Raw genomic sequence first — 27122 nt, forward strand, 5'->3', positions numbered from 1 at the left:
CATAAATATAGCTGCCTCTAGATATTTAGTTTCTGATTTTGGGTTAATACACATTTTTCACAGCAGACACCAATAAAAGCACAGGTGCAAACAATAAAATCAATTTCATCATTGTCATGCTGTAATGGTTTATTGGGACACTTTAACAGAACAGAGCCATTGTTAATGTTATTAGAAACACCTGTGCATACCTTTTCTTACAAATCAAAATTTCTGTCAGTCACTAGAGGATGAACACACTTGGTGAATGTAAGTCCAATATTCATTCTCTTTTTACCTCTGGTTTGGTCTCCTCCAAATCCTGAAAAAAACATCTGAATCTTTATCTTTCTAGTTGTTTGACTTTCCTCACTAGCTAGTTGCTAACTTGTCTGTCTGCCATTTGGTGCTGGCCATATAGAGTACATTGGGTTTGTTATATATTGTTTGCTACAATAGCTACTTGATGCTGCTGAAACTGGGACTGATAGTGACACTGAACCATATAGTAAATTTGCAGACCATAACACCAAAATTGGGATCAAAAAGTGTCTGAAAAACTCTTTAGAGCCTCTCAGTTTGTTCATCACTATGACAAACCGCTGCCAATGAGGAAGGAAAGATGCAGTGCTCTCAGGTATGTGTATTCAGAATGTGGGCCAGTTCTGGTTTATCTGGTTTGTTTTTGGTTGACATATGGCTTACTTGTGGCCCAGATCCAGGAAACAGGAGCAGAGCGCCCAAGTGCCATCATTCCACGCGGTATGTGGGCTGGATGAAAGTGCTGAAAATGTCAGATGTGGGCCGGATCTCGGCCACAGCAATTTTGCTATCTGGGTTAGTTTCACATACGATGTGTGTGAGGAGCGTCATATTTGTCGTGTCACTGACAATGTGACTGCCTTTTTTTCTCCTCACAGTCAATTATGAACAGTTATCCCAACTTAATTAAACTTTTCTCACAACAGGCTAATGGATGGGTATGTATGCCTATTCAGTTTTCAGAGCTTTGTCTCTTGTGAAAAGAGAGTGATTAGTTTGTTGGACACTGCTGGGTGAGTGTCATTCAGTGGTCCTTCAATTGTCAATCATAGCAACACTTGGGTCTGAATATAGCTTTGCTTGCTTGTTAGGTTGTCTGGGTCAGCATTTCTAAAGGCTTAATCACACAGACTGGAGTGCGCCACTAATGCAATTACAAACACAGGACGATTTCAGGCTGTCTGGGTGCGTTTCAGTTTATAATGAAGAAGAAGCAAGCAGCAAGAGGGTAAAAGGAAAAGATTTCATGCAGTAAAAGTGACCAAATCCATTTCTACAAGTACTGTACAACAGACTCATATCTAAAGTATGGCATACACATGTATGAATTGATAAAATGAAAAGATATATAAGGATATATATAATTAAATAGAATTACACAGTTGTGGTGCAGTAACATGTTTTAATTCTGTTGATGTGTTTAATTAACTAAACTACAAATCAAATCTCAGCATTTACAGAGTTGTTTCTTTTCGTTTATGGTTTTATAACAGTCTTTGTGTGACAATTTATCATAGCTAGGAATTAAGTAAATACCATGAGAACTCAATAACCAGATGTGTTTAACATAAATTAACAACAAGAATGAGCAAGTTAAGGAGGCACCATCTTGAAACGAACGACCAACTCCATAGCAATAAAAAAATAACAAACTTAAAACATAAAAGACAATGTAATCTTCCAAACATTAAACATGCATAAGACATCTTGACTAATCTAAAAAACAAATTTTGCTTTCAGGTCAGTGTACATCACAACTTTGATCTAATAACTAGATTCATTTTCATACATTCTCCGCCACATCCTCTACAGCAACATTGGTATGTTGGTCCAGCAAGACAGAATACATCCTTTTTAGATCGACATTTTCAGTGGGACTCTTTCCTGGTTAGATTTGCTTGGCCGTTTAGGGTTCTGGTAGGACAGTCTCACAAACACAACAATGAGGATAGTGCCTGGAATAAAGAAAAACAGACACTGAGATATTCGGCAATGTCACTACAGTATGTTACCGCTCATTTGTATGTGAAGTGCAGTAATTAGTATCGTGAGGACATGTCAAATCTAATACATTATGATGGATTGCACAGCTGCCTCTCTGCTTACCTATGACTGCAAAGGTGCCAAGCAGAATGCCCACTGCAGACTGGATAGTTGGCATGCCCTGCAATTGCTTGGCAGCCATTTTGCAGTTCCCTCTGACGTTGCAGGGACACACTGTCACTAACAGGAGATTTGAGAGGAAAAACACAAAAACAACTCATAGATCCAGACTTTTTAATATCACACAACAATAGTTATGACTAAACAACAAACAGGGAATACAACTTACCTAAAGAATTAATGTTACAGTCAGGATTGATGTTTGGTGCTTAATTCCTCCAAGACAATTTGATTTAAGATATAAACACTTCCTCAGACTGTAAAAAATGGCTCCAATGATGATAAATAGGAATTTTACCTGCTATACATATGACAATATTTGTTTCATATATGAAAACTGAATTTCACATAGAAGGAAACAACCTAAAATATAATTTTCACATATGCATCACATGTGACTTTTTGTAAGATGTGTGCCAGAAGTTAAATCTAATCTGACTGCAAAATTGCAGAGAGGAAAACCTTGGAGAGCACTCTGTACACGTACAACCCTAATCTTTTTTCCAACTGTTTATCCTGACCAGTGTGTGAGAAATTATGCTTTTTTTGTGCGATGTATGTAAGGTGTCAGCAGGTTATTATTGGGCAAAACACAGTCTTAAGAGCGCCACATAGTCATCAACCTAGAAAAATCATTTGTAAAGCCCCATTGCATCATTAATAAACAAGAACAGAGCTAGGACAAGCTGGCACACAGGGGTTGATCTCTATTGATTGTTCCTATGCTCTTGTCCCATATCCTCCCCATGCTCACTTTAGCTCATCAGCAGGAGTGTCAGCATTACCTGGCAAGTTTATGAAGGTGCTCCTGGGAGGAGAGCTGCTGTCAGAGATGGTGAAGGGTACAGTGTACACCTCGGGGGCCAGGTATGGGATGTTTAGGGACAGGTTGGTGTGAGTATCTGAGGTACAAAACATTTGCTTGTTGGTTGAGAAAAAGTCACATACTGTAAAAATGTCACATACTGTAAAAATAAAATAAAAAAACTAATAAAATTAGGCTTTAGACAAAATCATGTACTAATTTTTGGTTGAATGATGAGGTAATGATTTGCATGCTGAACACAAATCTACTTCATATAATTGAATTTAGATAACATTTACTTAAACAAAGCTCTGACAAGAAGGTCTGAGTTCCCCACTGAATTCTTTTGTACCTTTGATGACATTAAACTATAAAGAAGTAACAAGAGGAAAAGGAGGTATGTGCTGTCTGGTGCTTGTAGATCAAGGTGGATCAGAAAATATAGTGACATATTTTTGTTCATAAAAAAAACAAAAAGTGTATAACCTCCTGTGCAGTGCTACAATTTCACACCAGTGCATTTTTCAAAACTACTTAAATAAGAACAGACACTACTGAAAAAATTAAATTAGACTAAATGCTCCATTACATCCCCTAGAAGGTAACTGCAACGCTGGTATGTAAATTTGAAATATTTTGCTGTCATTTCTACTATCAAATGGGAAAAAACCTATTAAAGCAAATACTGCAGACATCCATCCCATTACACAATGCAGAAAGACTGATGGAGCTGTGTATGGAGAGGTCTGGAGTGTGTGACTCTTTATCTTATCTCTGTAAATCAGTCTAAAATACACGCCTGGTTGCATGACGTAAAAGCCCTGGCCAGTGAAGAGAAACATCTTAACAAGTTGTTTGAACCCTTATCTGAGGGTCTTAAACCCTACGCTTACACCTTACCATTATTCCCCTTCATGTTCCACTTGTCAGTCAGGGAGAGCTGTGCAGCACTTCTCTAGAGACTGTTAATGTTGTTTTCACTGTACTGTTGCATCTTTGCTTTGACATCTTTGCAGGTTTATTTTGTGAGCTCCTATCCACCTAAAATTATTTTTGAATGTTTGTGTTATCAGAAAATGCTTTATAGACCGCACTCATGTAGCACCTTTCTACCTTAACGGACAAAGCGCTTTACAATTTTTGCCTCTCATTTACCCATTCACACACACACGCACAACACACGCACACAGACACCAATGGTGGTGCTGTGTTACAGGCAGAATGCATATATTACATTTTCTCCTTACTGCTATGAACAATAATGAACCAATAATTTCTACATTGAAAGGAACTGTCAGTCATTTGAACATGGCACATTTTAGAGTCTAAGAGACTTGAGATGAATGGTCACGACACACACACACACACACACACACACACATGTGTGCACACACACACACACACACACACAAACACGCACATAGGTTCTTCTTTTCATGAAATGTTACACATTATTGGTGCGACCATTACTGGCTGCTACCAGGTGCAAAGCATTGTGGGAGATTCCTCTTTTAGCCCCCATTAGCTGGCAGGAACCCAGCAGTGACGCCAAAGAAATTACACAGAAGATATAATTACAGCTGGGCTCAATCAATACCAACAGGAACAGCAGAGTGAAAGGGGGAGATAAAAAAAAACCTGAGAGGGAAGTGGCTGAGCTGTGTGAATGACTTAATGACAGACGTCACAGCAGTAAATAGTTTGCATTAAATGAGCCCAACACTAGCAGTTTACAACTGCAGAAAAAAGAGTAATTACATTTTACCTCCCATCCCAGATCGAACTGAAAAAATCATGCAGGAGGAAAATAGAACAAGGCAATTTGCACATCTTCTGGGCCAGATCCGTTTCCTTGACCGTAGACATGAGTTTCTGTACCATACAGAAGGATGGCATTTTTACTATTTTAATTCCTATTAATCGGTGTAAGTCCAAGCTTCCGTCATGCTCTGCCCACTGGATGTACTTAAAAGTCCAATTATCAGTAGTGACACATTACTCAGCCTTGTTGCTAAGTTGAAATTTTGACCTGAATCACCAAATTTCATGGCAATCCATCTAATAGTTGTTGGGATATTTCACTACAAGCTAAAAACATCAATCTGCTTTTGGCACTACAGGAAAAGTTAGTGACTCACGAAAGTCTTTAGGATCCATCCTCGAATGTCTGTGTAAAATTAAATGTCTGTCCATCAAATAGTTGTTGAATTATTTCAGTCTGAACCAAAGTGGTGGACTGACTGATCAACTGACAGACAGGCTCTTGCCATCCCTCAAGCAATGCCTAGCATGGCAAAAAATCAAACATGTTTAACTGCTGACAGCAACCCAGGTAGCAGGCCAACTGGGTGTCAGCTTGCATTCTGGTGCGAGTAGATGTAAAGCCAATACGGTTGCCAGATTTTGACTTTTGGGTTGATCTAGGTTGAGAATTAGCTCCAATTTGCAGCACTTAGGCTGGCTTGGAGCCAGTGTTGGCACCCAGAATCAGATCAGAGCCAATTCTGGCACGTGACTTGTCATGAGTAATCTATTTGCTGGATCTAGACTGTTTTTGGGCCTAGCCATTTTAGCTGAATCGTCAATCTCTTGCACACTACAAGAAGATGTGTTCAATCTGTCCATGGAGGCTGGTTTTGAATGATATGGAGTTTTTCCTGTTTGCGTATTCAGAGTATCTTTGAATTATAATAAAACATTCCAGTTTTATAAAATTTTAATTTTGTCAAGGATTGGCTAAAAATAATACATGCTTGTTTCACTTGTTAAATTAATTTAAAAAAAGTAGCTTAGCATAAAAAAGGTACCTTTTTTCCCTTGATAGTTAATTTCATAAACTGAACAATCATCTTTTCTCTTTCTTGGTGAATCACAAGACTAATACAGAATGCTGTGGGTTGGCTGGGTTCACCTAGTCTGTATACACCTCACCATTGATCGGTGTTAGCTTCCAGTTGCGTCGGACTGTAGCATCGCTGCGCAGGGAGAAGTTGAGTCGTCCTCCATGCTGCGGCCCATCGCTGTCCCGCGAGGCTAGCACCAGTGCTTGGTCTTCCCAACGAGGCGTACACAAGTACTTCCAGGAGTAATCCCCAACCAGCACCGGACTGTTGTCATTCACATCCAAGATTTGGACAGTCACCACGGTGGAAGCAGATAAGGAAAAGTTTCCTAAGAGGAACAAAAATTCATCAATATGTCAACAAGTTTAGGGCAGCTAACATTTCTTTTAAGCACCAGATACTCACAAATCATGACAGCTGTTTACTGAACGACAGATTAAGCTGATATACAGTTTACAGGTGGTTATCAACATTTACTGTACATACCGTGTATAAAACAAGAACAAACTGTCGTGATGTGAAGATGTCTAAATTGGTAAGCAGCTCAGTATTTTGTACTTGTGTGTGCGTGTGCATTGGTGCAAAACAATGTTATGAAATTTCAAAGTTAAATGAGGATTCTTCAGTGGAGAGGAAAAATAAATTGGGCTAATGAGTTGTTACATTTAAGAGTACATCTGAAGAAATTCAAAGAACAAGTCAACATACAGTACCAGTCAAAAGTTTGGACACACCTTCCCATTCACGAGAAAGTGTGTTCAAACTATTGACTGGTATTGTAGTAAAATGAAACACTGAATAACATGTAATTTAATTACTAATTCACAGTTGGATGGAATATGTGCTTAAGGCCATAGCCCTTCATTTAAATAGTTTTGTGGTAATTAGTAAAACTATCTTACGTCCATCCACTGCAATAACCTCCATGGTGTACGTGCTGTTCTCCTCTCTGTCCAAGGCCTGCACAGTCTTTAGTTCACCAGAGTATTTCCCTATTGAAAAGTACTTCTTAGTGTCCCCTTGAAGAGAATATCTGGAATGAAAAAGACAGGAAGAACCACATGTGCATCTCTGTGAAATAAGAACTAAGAAACTTAATGTCTCTTCCATGACTTTGATAATTATTCATACAGCACTCAACAATATCTTGATTTACCTGATTGGGTGAGAATCAGGGTCATAACCTCGGATGGTGGCAATAACTCGCCCTGGTTCCTCACCCTCTCTGACAGTCACCTCATAATGGCTTTGAGAGAGAATTGGACCTTCGTTTATATCGTCGACATAGATGGAAACTGTTGCCGTGGATGCAGGACCATAGCGGCCACGGACCAGAGCCACCGGGTTCTGAGCACTGAGCACGAGGATGTACTCACTCTCACGCTCAAAGTCAAGAACCTGCTCAAACGTAGATTAACATACACACACAGAGATGAAGGAACACGTTATTGGTGACATGAGCTCAGTTTAAGTGTCAACATCCAACAGAGTTTAGAGAGTTTTGTTGAACTTCTAAAACATGACATACAAATTATCTGTAATGTCTAAAATGAATTCTACATTTACATTTAAGGGCCAGTTCACCAAAACCTTGATCCCAAATATTTTGGACCTATTTTTAAAAGCCCTGATACAATTGAGAAAAAAAGGTTGTGTGCGTTGTGTGGATGAACCCAGGGGACCAGGACACAGTCTGTTTCCAGTTCCCTTACATTTCTTCCAAGGAAACTGGATTTACTGGCAGCGTTGTTCTGTATTTCCAATATGAAGCAAACACTCTAGTCACAGGGAAAAGATCCAATCGATTCACTGTGTCATTATTGAACATTTTCCATGATGATGCACTGATTGCGACTACTATGTGACCTTGCAAAAATACCCCTGTATAAACACTGTTAAACAGATTTGTGTAAGTCTGGTCATAGATTATATATATGAAATTGTGTTCTTGTGGGGTTGTCAATATATAAATTCTAAATTGTAAAAGAGTGCAAAATTAACATATACATAAACTAATCTTTTCATTGACTTTATTACTTTTACTGCTGCTCTGCGATTAGCAGTACATGCTATTTTGGTTCAAAAACATTTGCAGCAAAGTTGGGAGTATTAGATTTCAAATGATAGGATAGTTGTAATCTGACACTAAAAATAGTGACTGTGGCCTGCTGACTTTGTTTAAGGGATTAAAAACATGGTTTTATAATGGGATAAGACAAACCAGTTATACAGCAGTCAGTAATTTGAATAATTGTTGGGAATTTTAAGATTTTACAGATTTTAGAGGCGAAAGAATCAAATTTAAGACCAAGGAATAATATTATTGAATCCTGTCCAGAAGCTTGTGTTTCATGTCCTGTTTTACCCTTAAATCTGCTTTGTCTTCCCATAAAACAAGACATCATTAAACCAGTGTGGCCTGACATCATGCTGCTCAGACTGACTGCGTCTCTGTTGCCAGGGAGAGGAAACAGAGACCTTGGAGGGTGCATGAGCACTGCTGTTGACTGGAAGTGACGCATCAAACTACTCAGCGTGTATCAGAACATGTGTCCGGACTATCTGGAGGCTACAGTCAGTCATCTGAAACATTATATTGCTCAAATGCTTCACATGGTGGAATTACTTTTGATTGATTCTGCATTTCTTTGCATATTTAAAATGTGAATTAGGTGTCAGTGGACAGATACCTTGAACCTTACCCAATCCTTAAACTCCAGAATGTGTATCTAAAACTAATAATCATCCATTTCTTCTTGTAATTAGTAATCTCATTGTAGCCTTATTTGTACTGTTAATTATTCATCGAATTACGCTCCATGCTTTTATTTAAATAACTGTGTTCCCATTGGGTGAGATGCATTATTCTGTCATTCTTTATTGCATATCTTAAGCTTCTATTTGCCTTCATTTTGAGTCAAATTTTCTCTCTTTCTCCTATAAAGATTTCTCTTTTCCTATGATAATGAATTATTATTCCTCTAGATATACTAATCTATGAAATATAATGACTCAAACCCTCCTCTTGTTTTCTACTCTGGACAGATTCATGGCAATGAATCCCAATAGAAACCCAGTATTTTTTTTGTGTTTGTAGCATCATTGCATACCTGTCTCTTTTGGCTCGTCCTGTGCTATTCGGCTCGATTTTTTCACTTAAGCCACATTACAGCTTAGAAACATTTTTCTGATTTAAAATTAAGCTTACAAGAAATAGAACTGTCATAAATATAACATTCATGTAATATTTTTATGGTTGCATTATTTTTCCTGCTAACGTCATTCTCATGATTCATTTTTGTTACATCACAAAATTTACACTTCAAACCAATGATTCACACATTTAGTCACTAATGGATGAATATGTATTGAGGGTTTATTTGGTGATTTAATTAATTAATGGTAAATGGGTGCATTAACATAATTAATTTCACCGTTACAACAAGCCCTGATTCACTTTACCTTAAAGAAGTTTGATGTAATTTTACTTTAACAAAATGATTTTACATGTGATGTAATGTCTAAAGTCTACTCTTCTTCCTTCCTGATTAGATTCATCTCACTTCCCCTGGTTCATTATACATTTACCTCAGCAGCTTCTAGTCTGTGTGGTAAACTGCCATTAGTGTCTGCTCACACAATTTAATTATTCACTTGGGCTGTGAGCAGTGTGTAATTTCTAATAATGAAATGTGTCTGCCTTCTGGTGCTGACCTCACACTGTAACACGATGAATTAAAGGATTTGCTCAAGTGCATTTTAATCCACTGGGGTTTTACTTGTGAGGGATTTAAGCTTTAATTTTTACTAAAGTGAGCTAAATAAACAACAGTATCCCTCCTTGGTATTAGTTACAGTGGACTCTCCCAAGGTCAGCACATGTGCTTTAAACACAGCTGCTCGAATAGACAAGATTTTAATCTGTGCAATATGATATCATTTCTAAAAAGCAGAAGTCTTTGTGTGTTAATCTGAAATAATGCAACAAGATCCATTTTTAGCTTTTAGACATCTCCTGCTTTATCTCAGAGGAGCGTGTGTGACACACAGTTCAATCACATTCGTCAACTCCCACAGAGAGGTCGAAAATAATAGACTGTCTCCTGCCTGGCCCACTTACAGAGAGCACATCATAGAGTATACACACACACCGCCTCACACACACACACACACACACACACACACACACACACAAACATGCACACACACTTCCCCACACATCCTAAAACGCCCCGCTGGATTATAGGAGGCAGGCGAAGGGCGATGCACCCCGGGGACAGGAGAGATTATTGGGCTAAAACATTCCATTGTCATCTGGACTCTTTTATTATTTGACGCATGTGGGAATGAAGTACTGACGTATTGGAATATTATTTTCCAACCTTTCTGTCTGTGCCTCACATCTTCACACTGTGATATTAAAATCATGTCCTTGTAAAAATTACTTGAGTTACATGTGACACCAAGAACAGATACATGCAATCATGCCAAAAATGGTCCTTGACATTAATATCTCTGAGAGGGAAAAGTTGTTTGTACACTCTCATATAATAAACAGGACGATAAACATAATCAACAATTTGGGTTAACTTTGGACTTATTAAGAGTTTCTGATCTGAATCACTGTTTTTAAGTTGATCTTAGTAGGGATGAGCTAGAGAGGAAATCAATAAGACCATTAAATGCACGTGTGTGTTTGTGTGTGTGCGTTTGTGTCAACAGAGGATAATTGATGGTTTGTGTTCTTTACCTGTGAGAGGACAAGTGAGACCTCATTGGTCTGCTTGTCTGTCACTAATATGAAGACCTCTTCCTCATTTCCAGACTCTAAACGGTAGTCCACCTGCCAGCTGTCTCCTCCTCGAACATCAGCATCCCCTGCCAGCACAGCTGTGACTGTGGTGCCCACTGGAGCATCCTCTGGGATGTGAAAGGGCCCATACTGATGATGGGGAGGAGACAGAAAATGTATGATCACTCAGCAGAAACCATTCATTTATCAACAAAATACTCCTACACTGAAGTGTGTCTATGTGTAGTGGACGCCTACCTCAAGTCAATAAAGTCCATGACAAAGTTGCATTAATACCTCTTATTGCTATAATTACTCATTTACATTAAAACATTGTTTCTTTATTGATAGCAACTGGATTTTGGAAACGATACTGATATTTAGAATCTAAAATAATTTGATAACAGCATATAAACCAATATTCTTTTCTTATCCTCTGACACAACATTTTTAGCGAAGATCCCCAAAATGTAGTGTTGTTACAAAGATATATATATTGGAGGCAGGGTAATTTTGTTGAACATGTATATAAATGTATTATTCTCAAATGACTGCATTAACAGGTGCATTAAATATTAAATGATATTATTTAATATTTATCTCAGTTACAAGCCACTGTAATTTTTGCCAAAGACCCATCATAGATGAGTGCCTGCTCGATTTTTTGACTGTGCTGATATGACTATTTGTGACTACATGTCAGTATACCTTTGCCCCTCGTTGCCCTCCTGGTGTTAGCTGACCTTTATTCACACACCTCTGTGTGTTTAGACAGCCTTTTAATCTGCCACTCACAGATGTCCTCTAGTGAAGCAGCCATGCCTCTGATCTGGCTGCCCCATCCACAGGGTCGCTGAACCCAGCCCTGTCACCACTCACCTCCCACATCACCCCCTATAGTGCTGCCTTCACATAGCCATGGAAAAAGCTGCACTACTAAGGCGTGACCCCGCTCAAGAGCATTTTCCACCTCTGTGTGTTTGTGTGTGTGTGTGTGTGTGTGTCTGTGGTAAGTGTGCATATTTGTTTGTAACAGTTTGAAAAGTACCATTCAGAAACACCAGTGTTTAAAAGATATGTGGGTAAATCCTAATGTGTTAATTGAACTTTGGGAATACCACAAGTACTGATGACATAAGAACAAATTTGATATTATGAAATAATGTGTCTGTACATCTGCATTGAACAACACTGTCTTATATTATTGGTCTGGACCTTCTTGCCAAAACTAGACTGCCAGTTTCCGCTGTTAAACTTCAAGACAGTACCTTCTCTTCTCGCTCAAAATAAAACGTTCCTTCACAGCTCATAATGTCCTTGCAGTCTTTCAGTGCCACTATGGTCTGACAGAGAGAACAGCCAGAGACTGGCTCCCCATTATCGCAGCATGATGGCTCTCCCACGTATTGCTCCCAACCCTCATGAGTTTTCTCGCTCCTATTATGCGGCACATGTGGGTGGAAGTGAGGGGATTTTCTGTAACTGCCTATCTTTAGTCTATTTTTCTTTCATACCAGCAGCTATGTTGAAATGAGGGAAAACACTTCATCCCATTTCATGCTGGGCCTGTGACTGCAGTCTTAATGAATGAAATGCCTTTCTCAACTGGATCACTAAGAAAAAATTCCATACAAATATATAAAATGGAAATGAGGATGCAATGGAAAAAAATGTAATAGCTGTCAGATTTACCCAAAAACTACACCCAAAACCATGTTTTTTATGGGATATCAGATTCAGAGATAGCTGTAAACCAAAGTTTATTTTAAATTTAAACTTTGCTTAGCCAGTCCCAATAAGGTAGAAAACAATCACTTGCAAGGGAGACCTGACTAAAACTACAGCACAATAATTGAAGTATGACTATGCTCCAAATAGTTTAAGAAACTTAGGACGCTAATTTCATTTTTTTCCACTGTCAAAACATTACCATTGAAAGAAAACCAAAGAATCCTGCACACTATCCATCACTTGAACTCACAAACACAATGTTTCGGTCCTCAGACCTTCAGGCAAAATTCATACAATCAAACGGTACAGACAGGTTTGGTCTGAGGACTAAAACCTGTTATTAAAATGAGTTCAAGTGATAGACAGTGTGTGGGATTCTTTGGTTTTCTTTTTATGTTTAAGGTTCCTTGTGGAGTTTTTGGCCTCTAGTAGCACTATGGAGAAGTTTTTTTTGAGTGGTTCCCCAAAGAAATGTGGTGAGTAACAGTGAATAAGCATAACTTTTGTTTGTTTACAGGGAAACTCCACAGGGAACCTTTAAGAGTTTTTGATCCCACGTATGTACGTAGACTTTATGGTGTGCAGGAACTTTTTTGTAATTACCATTGAGAAGTTTTCATAAATGTAAAATTGTTTTCCTTTTTCCTGTTATGCACTTCATTGTAAAAAAACATGACTACACTCAAGCTTTTTTACAGCCACCTTTCAAGCAGGGAGTAAGTGTTTAATACTAAAAGGATTTCGGGCAGAGAGCCACTATAAGAATTATTTTGTTTAGATTCATGCTAGTATGCTGCTGAAATAAAGAGCCAGCTCACACAGAAATGATGATGACATTGATTCTTACATAATTTTAAACATGTTCTTGCTATTCTGTAGTCATGATGTAGATTGTGGGCTATAAATAAATGAGTGGAAACTTCTCTCCAAAGGAAGCTTTATCTGATTAAACTCTACGAACACTGTCCACTTAGAGTACAAAGAACAGAATAAAACTCCTCCAATAACATGGTGCCATCTCTATAAGCCTGAGATTAGAGGGCATGCTGTATCTAGTTCCCCGCCAGGAAAATTAGATCACTGACCTGCAGAGCGGATTCACAGTCCTTAGTCCAATAGCCACTTATTATGGCCTGCGATGTTTGGCCTGCCTTTTTTCCAAAAGCTATTGTTTATCATGTCCTGAGCAGACCGATGCATTAGAAGTGTGACTTACTGTGTGTGTGTGTGTGCTTGAACATGTGCTCTCGTACCTCATGTTGGGAGAAGACTGGTGGGTTGTTGTTCTCATCCTGCACCGTCACAACCACAGTGCAGGAACTGTTTAGACCTGCCAGGGACATCATCACAACTTCTGTTAGTGACTCAGGGTCAGCCCATTACATTACACAAATAAAATATGTTGGAACAGCAAGTACCTCATCTTGCCTCCATCACATCCTGATCCATGAGTCATGCGGACCACATCATCTGTCACCCCAGAGGCTAGCATACATACTGTACATCCCCTGGACAATATAGTGTCAACAAAGCTACTGACGCACTAGCTTACAAAGCTAATAAACTTTTGTTTGTGACAGTTTCATTATGATGGTTTTATGTGTGTACATTATATTCCTTACTGGCACAGTAACACAGCACTTGCTTTCTTTTTTCTCTCTCTTCTCTCTCGGATTTGTTCATTGACTGACATTTGATGGATATAGTGATTGGCCAGTCTTCAATAGGGATGTGCAGAGAGCCCAGTATTTGTATTTGTATCTGTATTTGTTGAGGCAGCAAAATTATTTGTATTTGTATTTGTATTCAAGTAAAAGGAAAGAGGCTTAAACATCCTGTTTTTATTTTATTACGCTTTCAATTTTAGAAAATCAAAGTGTTACAATAAGTGTTCATGAATAAACTACCTTATGAAGGAGGTCCCCACACTGGATCTCGAACTGGAGTCTCCCAGATCATAGACGACTGCATTGATTACTGAGCTAAAACTTTACTCATCACCTCATGGCAGACAGACCTCTACCTAGTTATACACCCATAACACAGAGACAGTACAGCATGTAATGTGTAGGGAAGAACTTCAAAGGTGATTCTTGCTTTGCACTTTTCATTTATTGCCTATTTTTTACAACCTAACTTTGTGGACAAGGGGAACAACAGGTTACGGAGAGTCCCTTGAGAGCACTTTGGTTGTGTCAGTAGCTCAGCTTTATCTCTGGGGAACACCCCCAACTCTGGGAGTGATGTCCAAATAAAGAAATGTGCGTCATGTAGCAGGCGGATGTGACTCCCCTTGTTGAGACCTGCTGATAGACGTAACAGCAGAGCAGAGGAGATAGACTGAGACAGCGGTGTAACTGACCTGCGCGCTGGTATTTGACATATTTTTTTTCCCCCGAAAACAAATAATTTAAAAAATAGTATTTGTATTTGTATGAAACAAATATTCATAAAAAACCCACTAATTGTGCTTCACTATCACTAGTTACATAGAGGATAGTGATGAGAATCCTGGTCTGTTAAGTCTATTTTAATGATGCGCTATTTTCATACTTGAAGACATTTGGCTTTCTTCCACAAATAATCACCTTTGGCATCCTCAGCAGTAATGGTGAGAGTGTACTGTGGTGCTGTGCCCTCCATACTGTCTGCTTGGACTGAGATGACCCCTGAGTCACGGTCCACTCTGAAGAGGGCACGTGGACTCTCTGGGATTTGGCCGACTAGACGGTAGAAGATCCGCACATTGTCTGTCTTGGGATCGTCATTATCGGCTGCCTGCACAGTCAGGATTTCCGTCCCTAGAGAGAGATACACCGGTAAAGTACACTTAAAATAAACCCTCTGAAATGCAAGAGCATCCGAGAGTCAACATTTCTAATTTCTCATTTTCTTACTTTTTCAAACAGCTCTACCTCAGCTTTCAGTTTCTGTAAAACAGCCAAAGAACCTAAAATGTTTTTGCTCTCTGCAACAAGTTGCAGTCACATAGCGCTCTGAATGAGAGAATAAGGGGGAGGAAGGATATAACAATAGCTTTCTCATTTAATCCTCACTCAGTGATTCCATTTAGATTAACAGATTGTCCTCTGTAATTCATTTCCGAGAACCAACTGTTTTAAAGCATCAACAAAAAAGCTTTTATGCCGAGACCTGATATGTCACAACACACCATGAGGTTTTTATGAGCACTGATAGAGTGCGGGTGCCTTCCCCAGTGTCTTGGCAAAAATCCCAATCTGCCTTCACAAAAGGTATCTGGCACTCTCAGCCATTTCATCACTGCAATGTCCCATCCAGCCAGTGTTTCCTCTACCTTATTATTGCTGTTGTAAAACAATATTCCGATTACTGGGCAAATGTTACAAAGGATTACTCAGAGGACTCCTTGTGTTGTTAAATGGTTATCCCTAATTTCAAAAGTAACTACATTTTACAACCATTTACAAGTGGATTTTTACAAGGAAACTTTGATGCATTTAATATATATATATATATATATATATATATATATATATATATATATATATATATATATATATATATATATATATATACTAAATTTAATGGTTCAGGCAGTTATAGATGGTAACCAATTTCTTACAAAAATTATGAATCAGAATATTTATTCACATGTTGGGGGAGCAAAATTGAAAAACAAATCAATACATTTCTCACAAATATTTCCTAAATTTTCTTCTCTAAATGCTAAAGATATACAGTCAGTTGTCACTTACCTCGAGCAGCCAGTTCCTTGACCACAGTATGGTACTGTGCCTGTGGAAAGGTGGGCCTGTTGTCATTGGCGTCACCAACCATCACTCTCAACTCCACAGGCTTGGCAATCTCTCTGCCATCTGGACGCTCCACCACAATGCTGATCTGAAACTGACAAGGCAAAAAGAGAAGACACTCCAAACAGTTGGACATATCGGGTCATGTTCAAGGTGTTTTCCCCATTTTGGACCTCACATGTAGACCCCATAGAGCAACTGGTAAGCAGTGCAGAATGTTTCCCTTTGTGCCCTTTACCAAATTTATAGGATAGTGAGAGGATCCTGCAAGTGGAGTAAGCTGGTAAACATGGATGGAAGTGCGAAAAAAGCTCCCTGAATCTCTACATCCATCATTCTGCACCTCTGACGGACACAGATGAGGACACACAACTAACAAAGTGAAAAGGCTCTTTCAGCACCATCACTCATGAGGGATACAGACTGATTAATGGAGCTGTATTTGGATATGTTTAGCATTTATTTGCTCTTTAGCACGTCCGCAGATTATCAATCAATTTAGCAGTGATGGTACGTATGCATCTACAACCTTTTACTTCAAACAAAATAGCAAAAATAACTTATATCTTTTCCACCTTTTCCTCTTTTTCCTTACTTCTACTAATGTTATGCACATTTTAAAACTACTAATACATTTAAATGTCCTGTAGTATACAGAAATACAAATGTGATGTTATCTCTTATATAAATTGCCAAACTCTGACCATAAGGCATCAGGCTGATGAAGCATTTTCCCATTAAACGGTCACTAGAGAAGACAGAAAGTGCAATGTGCCAGGAGCATGTGTTTATACACTAGTCATATCCACTAATGTAGCTCAGTCTCTCAGCGTTGTTCTTTGGCCACTTGAGCATTTGTGCCAGAATGTACTGTTCAGTGAGCCATTCAAAGCTCTCAGGAGATTAAGTTGTGTGCAAAACTCAAGAGTAAAATGCAAACACGTGAAGTTTAATTTGTAATCCTACAACACATAATGATCTGTCTGTCTCTCGCCTAAAGTGAACAAGATTTGAAATGAAGCCTTTAACTTTATAATCCTTGTCATAATAAAATAATTCTTTTTTTGTTGCCACAGGGAGGTTCAGGTTTAGATTATTTCCCTAATTACTCCTGTGCAGTTTAAAAATAGACTGTTCCCTGTGGCTTTGTTGCAATAATATGTGCCAAGGCCCTTTTAATTAGAAGATTATTAAGCTATAAATAATAAGACAATTCAAAGAGAAGTTTACTCTTGATGAACAATATGAGAAATTGTTTAGTGGCCTTAAGTGTGTCACATCCTATTGTTCTTTAGCATTTTGATTTAAAAACCTTGGTTATCTGGTTATTGCTGAGAGTTATTAAAAGATAATGAAATGCACTGAAAATTACTTGAAGGGAAAAAAGCAGCACTAGAAATTCTGCAGCATATCACATAGGATTTTGTTGGTTTTAGAAAAGAAGAATCTCATGAGAACCAGAAAATAATGTGCCTTTAAATCAGAGCAACTTAATATAAAGAGTCTATTGCAGCTGTGTTCTTTTACTATCACATGTGAAACAATCACAATAAAGCAGGGATAAACAGAAAAAAAGGTTTGCATACTTCATAAAGGTGCTGTGTAGCACCTACAGCCCTCATGTTTGGACATTTTAAACAGTAATCATAAACTTGAACATTCGTTATTAGGTGCTGGAGATGTTTAGCTTGCAGGTTTACAGACCTGGTCTTGTGTCTCTCTGTCCAGAGGGGCGTTGAGATAAATGACTCCTTCTCTGCTGATGGTGAAGAGCATCTCTGGAAACTCCCCCTCCAGACTGTACTCTGCCTGACTTCCACTCCATTTCACCTACATAAACACACACACACACACACACACACACACATACACACACACACACACAAGAAAAAGTTTAATGAATACAACATCCCACATACCACAGCAAAGTATTGTAAACATGACTAACATGTTGACACCTTGCTTTGTCTGTTTTATAAAATGAATTTAAGTGGTATCTATCTAGGAAAATTATCATGACAGCTATTTAACAAGGCCTGCGTGATGCATAAGTACAAAGCTAAGCTACCATTTGTTTACACGATAAGGAGCCAACCAAATGCGCTGACAATGATGTGGAACAGAGAGCACAGCCAAAACTAACTATGCAGGCTGAGGGGGATTTTCCACTCTGCTTTACAGCCCTTGACAGAGGGCTGTGCAGTGGGGCTGAAAGGGCCCTAGTAGCCATCAAACAGCACCCAACAAGGAGAGGAGCCTGGTCATAGCACAGCTGATGCACACCCAGGGCATGTGTATCTCCTCATCTTACTGTCACACACTTCTCCCTTGTTTTGGAGATGGCTGCCCAAACGCTATGCTTCTGTATACACAAAGCCACTTCACACAGCTGGCTGCCTCTCAGTGTTATGGTGTGTTTCTGGACCTCAGAGCTTTAAAGTGATATGTTTAAAAGGCTGATTAATGATCAGTCACTGCACTATATAAAGTTCTATACAACATATCTATGAGGTCATCTGTTTTGCCTCTGTCAGTATTTGTGGAGCGTGTTCTGTCTCCCCTGAATGGTTTGTGTTTGAGCGCCTTGGTGTCTCTGTGGTGTAAATTACAGAAAACAGTACAATGGAAAGGAAAAACTAATTGATTAATCAACAAATTGTTTCAGCTCTAATAGTTATCAATACACAGTGAACTTTGGCATATTTCACTGTTTGTTAACAACTATTAAAGCTGAAGCAAATTGTCAATTAACCTATTAGTTGATCGACAGGAAATTAATTTACAACAACTCTCTCAAATGTGAGGATTTGCTTATTTCATTTGTCATATTGATAGTAAACTGAATGTCTTTCAGTTTGGGATTGTTAGCCAAACAAAACAAGGAAATCTAAATATGTCACCTTGGTCTCTGGGTATTTTTCACTATTTTATGATATTTTTGATGAATTAAGAAAATTATCTGAAGATTAATTGATACTGAAAGGCCTTTTGTAGATCTATAAAATATGGATATAACATGATACTGATAATTTTATTGACACAGTAAATATCGGATATCTCGGAGGGGAGTGGAGGCATTTTGATTACAACTAAGATCATCAGTTTTCAAAAGTCATAGACAGAAACAACGCACGATTTTTCTTGTTTGTGGTATAAAACATTAAACTTGCAATCATTTATTTTTGTGGCCACTTGGAGGCAGCAGAAACAAACTGCACAGACAAATCCTTATAAAGTTGTCATTGCAATCTTGTCAGCAAGCAGTTGCCTATTTACACATCCAACAGCAGCGCAACATTACCAATCATTTGTCTCCTTTAAGCTCTGTTTGGTCGCTAACTTTGTCTGTCTGCTGTTTGGTGCTAAGCAGGTAGTGTGTGGTAGGATTTTAGAGGTATCTTGCTAACAAACACTGATGAGAGCAGTAAGACTGAACCAAAACACTAAAATTGTAGGTGTAAAACCATAAAATGCTCTATAGAGTAGGGGGGCAGCTGCAGGCTCAGCTGATAACTCTCTTCGCTGGATTCGCAAGATCATGAGATCACACAAGAATCCATCCTGTAAGGCTTCAAGTTACGCACTTGTGGTCAAACCACTATTGGTTTGGTACAATTGTCATCCTGGAACTACTGGCAGCTACAGGCGTGGTTTAGGTGTAATGACAGCGAGAAGCGATAGCCCATGATAGACGGTAATAGACAGATGGTTCATCCAATCATCTGCCAAGTATTTTTTGAAAGTGCCTGACCTTTTCCAAACAGACTTCTCAGATGGTTCTGTGTAACAAACCATCTGACGTGTCAGGTTAATAATTTTCTGTGGGTTTGTCATTACAAGCATCTGCTTCCACATACACATAGTCATTTGAACCATTGTTGTTCTAAAAATATTGATTATAGTAGCTTTAATGTTGGTGTTATTCTCACTAACGTGAGATCACCTCTGATGACTAATGTTAGCTGAAGCACCATGTTCATACAAATATCATTTGTAATATTGAACACCGATTGTGAGACCATGAAGAAGGTCTAGTGAGGTTCAAACTAATTCAGCAACAAATAATCAGATTTTAGTTAACAGTGAAAACTGACTATTTAATGCAGTTAAGAGCCTTGAATCATTCACTGATAGGCACTGAGGCCTCTATTCCACTCCAAAGTCTCAATAGATTGCATTACTGAGTTCAAGTAGTTGTACTGATTGCATTACACAATCAAAGTTTTAGGCAGGCAATCAGAAACACGCAACAGATACCAGATTGAAATTAACCTCCCTAGCCCCAATGACGCAAAAGTACTGATAACAAATGCCTGGATTTCATATTTAAAATTACAGCCAGAGCTTGTTTTGATCTGATTGCAGAATCAGTCAAATTGATCACACAGCAATCTCGGCTTACTTTTATAACTGATTTTTACACAGAAACGGACGATGGCAAAAACTACATAAAGTGCACTATGAGCAGCAGATTGATTTCAGCATCTTTCAAGTCGTTGTCACACAACGGATGGTGTCAGCACAAGTAAAAGTCCAAATTTGTTACAGTTGAGTAGATGTGGACATGACTGCTTCGTTTATCTGGAGACAGTGGGGGGAGGTGAGATCCATAGAGTGGGTCCTTGAACATGACTATCTGTGTGTGTGTCATAACAGCGGTTAGTCCCACCACCTACTGAGCGCAGCAGTACGATCACTCAGCGTGGGAGAAATGAGGATTCCCCCAAGTAAACACCATGTTAACCTAATCCAGTTTTGTGATTTAGATTCTGGATGGGGATAGCTGGGACACTGTAACTGTTTTTTATGTGGATATTTCAGTGATGGTCTTCATTTCTCATTCTTTTAACACATTTTTCATCAGAATGTAAGCAGATACAGAAGGGGAGTCTGTTCAGTAAAATATTCTCACATAGTACCTTTTACATATAGTGGCACAGATGTTTTTCAAGCTGTGTAAAATAGCACTTATTAGGAATTAAAACTACATGACAGATATAATACATGATAGATTTTATTGTAGATTTGAATTGGCCTTTGAAAATATGACCAAAAAAAAAGAGAAAAGAAAAATCAAATGTGCCTACACTTGTGAATCCACACATTTTCAGTGGGTGGAAGGGGCTGTTAGAACAGGAGAGATGAGAGGCTGAGGGCGAGTGAGGGGGAGGTGGGAGAAAACAGGAGGAGGGGGAGGTATTGTAATGTACCTACTGGACACAGTGACTCTCAGAACCTGCACAATGCATTTAATTCAGCATCGGAATTATCACCGCAAGCCTCTTTTGTTTCCACAATTCTCAGAAGTGAATGAATAAAATGTTTTTTTCCCACGCAGGCGTACTGTAGCTACACTGGTCCAATGAAATAATGGCCGTGCATCATACAGATGTCTTTTGAAGATTTATTTTATCTCTGTCTCTCTTTCGTCAGCAGACACCGTGAAAAATACAAGAAAATAACTGACATAAAAAGTTTAAAATATACATCTCTCAGTCATTTTTTAAAGTCTCTCAAGCTAGTGTCCATGAATAATCAGGCCCAAATACGTAAGCACAACAGAAATGTGATGAAATCAAATAAAATTACTGAAAACATGTTACTTTGTCCATGTAAAGGCACATCAACACACATTATACTATCTGGGACCATGTGCAGAATAAGGTCATTTGGGGGTCTTTCGTCTGCATCCATGTTGACTCTGACGCACAATGCCATGGTCATGCCCTTAACTAAACTCTGGTCATGTGACCCGTTACACTCTAAATTACAATAAAACCTTATTTAAAGAGCACTAATTTTTTTCAACCAAACATTATTTTAAGGTGGTATATTTTAGACTTTTTTTTTTATCAATGTTTCCCTTTTAACATCTTATTTATACTATTACTAATTTTTTAATGGTTGTATGAACTCAAATAACCATGAATTTATGACATATGAAATAAGCATCTCAGTGAAACAGACAGTTACATGTACATTTGTAAAGGTTTCCTCACAAAGGATATGTGCCACTGCTAGCTGATTTTTTTTCAAGTGTTACAAATCCTCTGAGGGCTTTTGAGTTATTTATAGCCATAGCTGATATGGCTAATATTAACAGCCAAAAGACAAGGGACAGACACAGTGATATGTTACGAGAACCTGAGGTGACAACTTTGAACAGAATTTAAATGTTATAGTACTGCAACAATGCAGGACAGTTCATTCCTACAAAAGTTAAAACTGTCTCTTTTAAATAGAACTTAACGAGATAGTTGATTGATGATCAGATATCATCAGGTGACACATTTTTGAGTTTTTTACTATATGCCGCGGTGAAACATTCTGATGGTATCAGTACTGCCAACCATTTCCACTATTTCCATTACCGTGATTATCGTCATTTTCAGAGGACATTGTGAACATAGAGCAGTGCTCCTGCCTTCATTAGCAGTTTGATTTTGTTAGCCACAAGGAAGGAGCTTTCTACTGGTCAGACAGGCAGAATAACTACTGCACAGAAAACCAGGCTCCTGTCTGTCAAGCTCTAACGATTCTGGTCATGACTTCCTGTATTAACATTAGTCGTCAAGCCACTGAAGCATGGCTAGCTTACAAATGTTTCGTTGTAACGTTCTGTGAGAAAGAGCCGCATTTTACCTGACTGGCAGACGTGCATCGAGATCACACACATTACACATTACAGTCGAAACTGTTTTTGATGTGATTTCTTAAAGACTCCAACAAAGCTGCAATATACACACTGTGAAGTTATTTAACTGTACTTTAGAACTAATAGTAGGATCGATCGATTAAATGATTAATCATTTCAGCTCGAATGGAATGATGTACTGCCACAGCAGACATGGTTACATAATTGTTCAAATATTTTTCAAAATAAACAAGAACGATTGTCTATGGAGTTAGTCATGATTTGCCTCTAGATGACATCACTACAGACTGTTTCAATGCTGACCAACATGAGGGCAGCCTTGTTAAAATATTGTTAAAAAAGTATAGTATGAGTTATGCACTATGATTAAAATAACATATTTGAAGTCTTTCTTGGGTTGGATTCTGCCTTTAAGCTGCTGGGTTTGTATAATACCCCTCAGAGTGGTGGTGGTGGTGATGGTGAAGGGTGGGTGGGAGAGTGAGTGATTATGGGAGTTAAAGTGACTCAGTCAGGAGGTAGCCGGAAAGGATCCATGGCATTTGAACAGCATCAATAATTCAGTATTTGGTCACTTAGGATGACCCAAGAGACTCTAAAAACAGCAACTGGCAATACGATGCCACTTTACTCTGTCCAGGTTATTGACTGTTTGTTTCATAGTAATATGATATCACAGTTGTAACTGCATTAACAATAAAGTCAGCACTTAGTCCGAGTTGTTTGTGTGAATTATAGTAAAAATCGAATAAGTAAAAGTGTTTTTATTGCTGATGGGTAGATGGGTTAAAGTGTTTGACTGAGTACATGTTGATGAGGGTTTTGCCACCTCACCTGTGAGATGGGGATGGGGTACGGGCCTGGGAGGTTCTCCTGTAGTCGCACAGGGTCAGGTGATGCCCAGGTGTTTCCAGTCACCTCAACGGTGACAATGCCAGTGGTGAAGAAAGCGTTAGCCTTTCCAGCCATGTCTTTCACCATCACTGAGAGTTTATAGCGGCCACACATCTCTGGGTCCAGAGTAGAGGCTCCTGGTGGTCACATTGGAATAGATGATATAAGGACATATTTCAACATCAGTTTTTTCAATCTCATTTCAAACTTACAGTAACCTCTTTATACAGTCATTCATATATTTTAGTCTGTTTCATGATAAGATACTGTATGTGTTCAACGTCCTATATAAGGAAAAGGCCACACAAAAGAAAATAAATGTAAAGAGATACAAAAATAGTGAAACATGAAGGCTTATGGAAACACAGAAAGTTTTAGCTGACTATATTTTACCTCAAATGACTGAAACATTAAACAGATCCCATGCTAAATTTAGAATACTTTCCTTATCTTACTTACTTACTTACTTATATAACTTATTAATTTTCATTTTCTTACTGAGATGGCAGGGAAATAAGATTAGCAAACCAGTATAAAGGTTATCACAACCATCTGTTAGTAGAAAATCAAGGAGGTCATTTTTAATTTTCTCTGCTATTATGAAGCTGTGTGGAAACCAGCAGCAGCAGTGTGGGCCGGAAGGGACTGGCAAGCGTGAAAGTCATCCAGCTCCTGCCAAGCCGTAACAAGGGGCAGTGTGAAAGCTCTGGAAATAGCATCAGCATACAGGACTTCACTGCATGTGTGTGAGGATGTATGTGTACTGTATATGTAAGTCTATTTGACTCAAAAAGGAATTTTTGGCCAATATATTTGCATCACTTCGTATTTTCTAACATTAATATTAACAGTAGCTCTGAACCAACCCGAACCACCAGATAAATGCTAATTTTTCTCTGAAATGTCTATTTCTTGTCTTTCATGTATAAGTGAGCCTTTTCGTTCATTGTTTCATTCAATCAATTCATTACATTTTCTCCCATTTCATTCCTATTTTAAAAACTGCAATAAGTAGTAGGCTTCTGGCAAGTATTAGAGCTCCTCTTCACACACTCAAAAACTTTATTCAAACCAGAGATTGTTTCCATATTAGCAATGACATCATAATTAAAGCCCAACCAATACTGGACTTTTGAGGCTGATAAAGATCAATATTTTAGAGTTTCTAAATCCAGTGACAATACATATCGTCCCAGACATTATACAGATGAAAAACAAAATTGTCAGTGCTCTCTGGTAGACAAACTATGTATAAGACTTAATTTAAACTACTTCAAACACATATTTGGCATTTCTGTTCCATAACCATGTGAACTGTGTGAACACAAAATTAGAAATGAGAAAGTATTCTCGAGCATATGAAAAAGATAGACCTCTGAAGTGGCATGTTTACCCTAAACTGGGGTACACTTTGTGCCCTAGTATCTGTAAACAAGTATACACTGAAAAAGGAGTGCTGCCCAGTAGCTGACCTCACTGAAAAAAAAACACGCATCCAAAAATTTCCCTGTAGGGACCAACAAAGTATGATATTAACTTGATACTTTTCCTTCAGTCTCTTGTCAGGACTGACCTTCCTCAGTGAGGGAAACCTCTCCAGTGATGGAGTCGATGAAGAACATTTGACTGGAGGGAATCCTGGGTGTCTGTTCCATCAGACTGAAACGCAGCTCAGCGTGGGCGGTGTTGCGGTCATCACGGTCCAGCGCCTCCACCTGCATGAACGGGATCCCTGAGAGACACGGGTGGCGCAATGTCAAAAAAGTTACCTTCTGTGTCACAACCGTTTCGCCACACCACAAACTCAGAGCACATTACATTTCTGAATGTATACAAAAAGGGATAAAACATGGATTGTACCAATCAGGATGTTTCAATCAAAACCAAAGACATATATGTGTCTGGTTTTGTATATAGGTATAAGGATATTGGTACCCAAGTTAAAAGATGATACAGCTGCAAAAAGCCTGTTTTGCACATACATGACAATGTGCAATAATATCACCAGCCTTCATTGTGGGCAATTTAGAATAAAAAAAAAAACAAGATAAGAAGCTGCCCATAACAGAGTATGTACCATCATGACTTTTTGGTGATAAAAAGCCATACATGCAGTAGAATGAGCTAGGATTTTTGGAGAGGTTCTGCAGCCTCAGTTTTCATGTTTTACTGACAATGGTTTTATCTTTTCCAAGAACAGAGCGTTAATTAATTAACATAAAATACATTTGGATATTGTATCTGAGCTGATGTGATAGCTGAGCCCTGTGACAGTTTGCAGAAAAGTATTTTTTAGTGTAATCAAATCATTAATTCTATTAAAACTGAGGATAAGAGTAAATGGCAGTTTCCAGGGATACATTAGGCATGTTCTCCATTGTTTAAAACTGAATGAGTATTTGTATTTCATTTGGCAGAATTGACAAATGTGACCCAGACTGAATAAGGTTGTGCAACATGGTGACATCAGAGCTTAAGCTTCTCGTGCCTTTGAGAAGCCCGAGCTGCACGCTGCCTCTCATGCTCTCCTCAATGAATGTGGGCACATTGTCGTTCTTGTCGATGACAAACACTTCGATAGTGAAGCTCTGATGGTGTACAGATGTTCTGTAGGACACCTGCAGTACACACACAAACACACAAACATATTCTGTAAGCATTTTTGAATTAGACGCTGGCACACAGTCATACTAATTCTACTGAGTGATGAATTCTTCATACATTATTAAGCATACAGTAAGCACATAAATCTCATGATTAAAATAGGAAAGAATATCCAAAACCTGATTATGGTTTTTGTAATTTATGTGAATTTTATGCTGTTTATCTATCCTAAATTAAAGAATTTGTGACTGCTATTCATGAAAATGCCATGACGAATATATGATATGATGAATACCTGCAGAGAGTAAGACGGCTGCTTCTCTCGGTCCAGTGGTTTTAGGGCATATAGAAACTGAGCGTCGACTCCAAATATCCCCTCATCATCCCCCTTTACCACCACGTCACTGTAATTACCTGGCAGGCTGTGGAGCTGTGCAGCAGAGTAAAATTCATAAAACATCAGGTTGTATTCCTGTTTAAAAGCACGCTATATGCAGAAACAATAAAAGTGCAGGACTGGACGGGAAGGGTAGCAAATAGGGTAGTTACTGCAGCCACTAGTGATTTGATTTGAATTTGTGTTATGTGTGGTCAAATGTTGACTTATAAGAGATTCAATAATATAAAACCCATAGAATCTGCAGCTGTTTTCCACTTGCCCCCCCCCCCAAAAAAAAAAAAATAATATAATAATATTTTTTCTTACTGTCAATAAGTCCCATGAAAACACCAAAACCAACAATAACTTGAGTCTACTAGGAAGTAATACATTTAGCCAGAGCCCGGTGTAGTGTATTCCTCTGTGCCATAGATCCCCATT

At 38.5% G+C, this 27122-nt stretch overlaps 1 protein-coding gene across 1 annotated transcript in view; it reads right to left on the minus strand.

Annotated features, from left to right (window-relative positions):
* Positions 1-1417: 1417 nt before the first annotated feature.
* Positions 1418-27122, minus strand: part of cdh16 (cadherin 16, KSP-cadherin) — a 36302-nt gene continuing 10597 nt past the window's right edge. The window contains exons 4-18 of the mRNA XM_042413753.1: positions 26598-26732; positions 26187-26316; positions 25272-25430; positions 23639-23835; positions 17854-17979; positions 16093-16243; positions 14944-15156; positions 13609-13685; positions 10583-10774; positions 6989-7230; positions 6735-6865; positions 5921-6160; positions 2970-3086; positions 2128-2244; positions 1418-1976 (exon numbers count right to left, since the gene is read on the minus strand). Coding sequence (XP_042269687.1) covers positions 1876-1976; positions 2128-2244; positions 2970-3086; positions 5921-6160; positions 6735-6865; positions 6989-7230; positions 10583-10774; positions 13609-13685; positions 14944-15156; positions 16093-16243; positions 17854-17979; positions 23639-23835; positions 25272-25430; positions 26187-26316; positions 26598-26732 — 2328 coding nt within the window. The 3' untranslated portion in view covers positions 1418-1875. The remainder of the gene's footprint in view (positions 1977-2127; positions 2245-2969; positions 3087-5920; positions 6161-6734; positions 6866-6988; positions 7231-10582; positions 10775-13608; positions 13686-14943; positions 15157-16092; positions 16244-17853; positions 17980-23638; positions 23836-25271; positions 25431-26186; positions 26317-26597; positions 26733-27122) is intronic.

The sequence above is a fragment of the Thunnus maccoyii genome, chromosome 1, assembly GCF_910596095.1.
Source record: "Thunnus maccoyii chromosome 1, fThuMac1.1, whole genome shotgun sequence".
Taxonomy (NCBI): Eukaryota; Metazoa; Chordata; class Actinopteri; order Scombriformes; family Scombridae; genus Thunnus; species Thunnus maccoyii.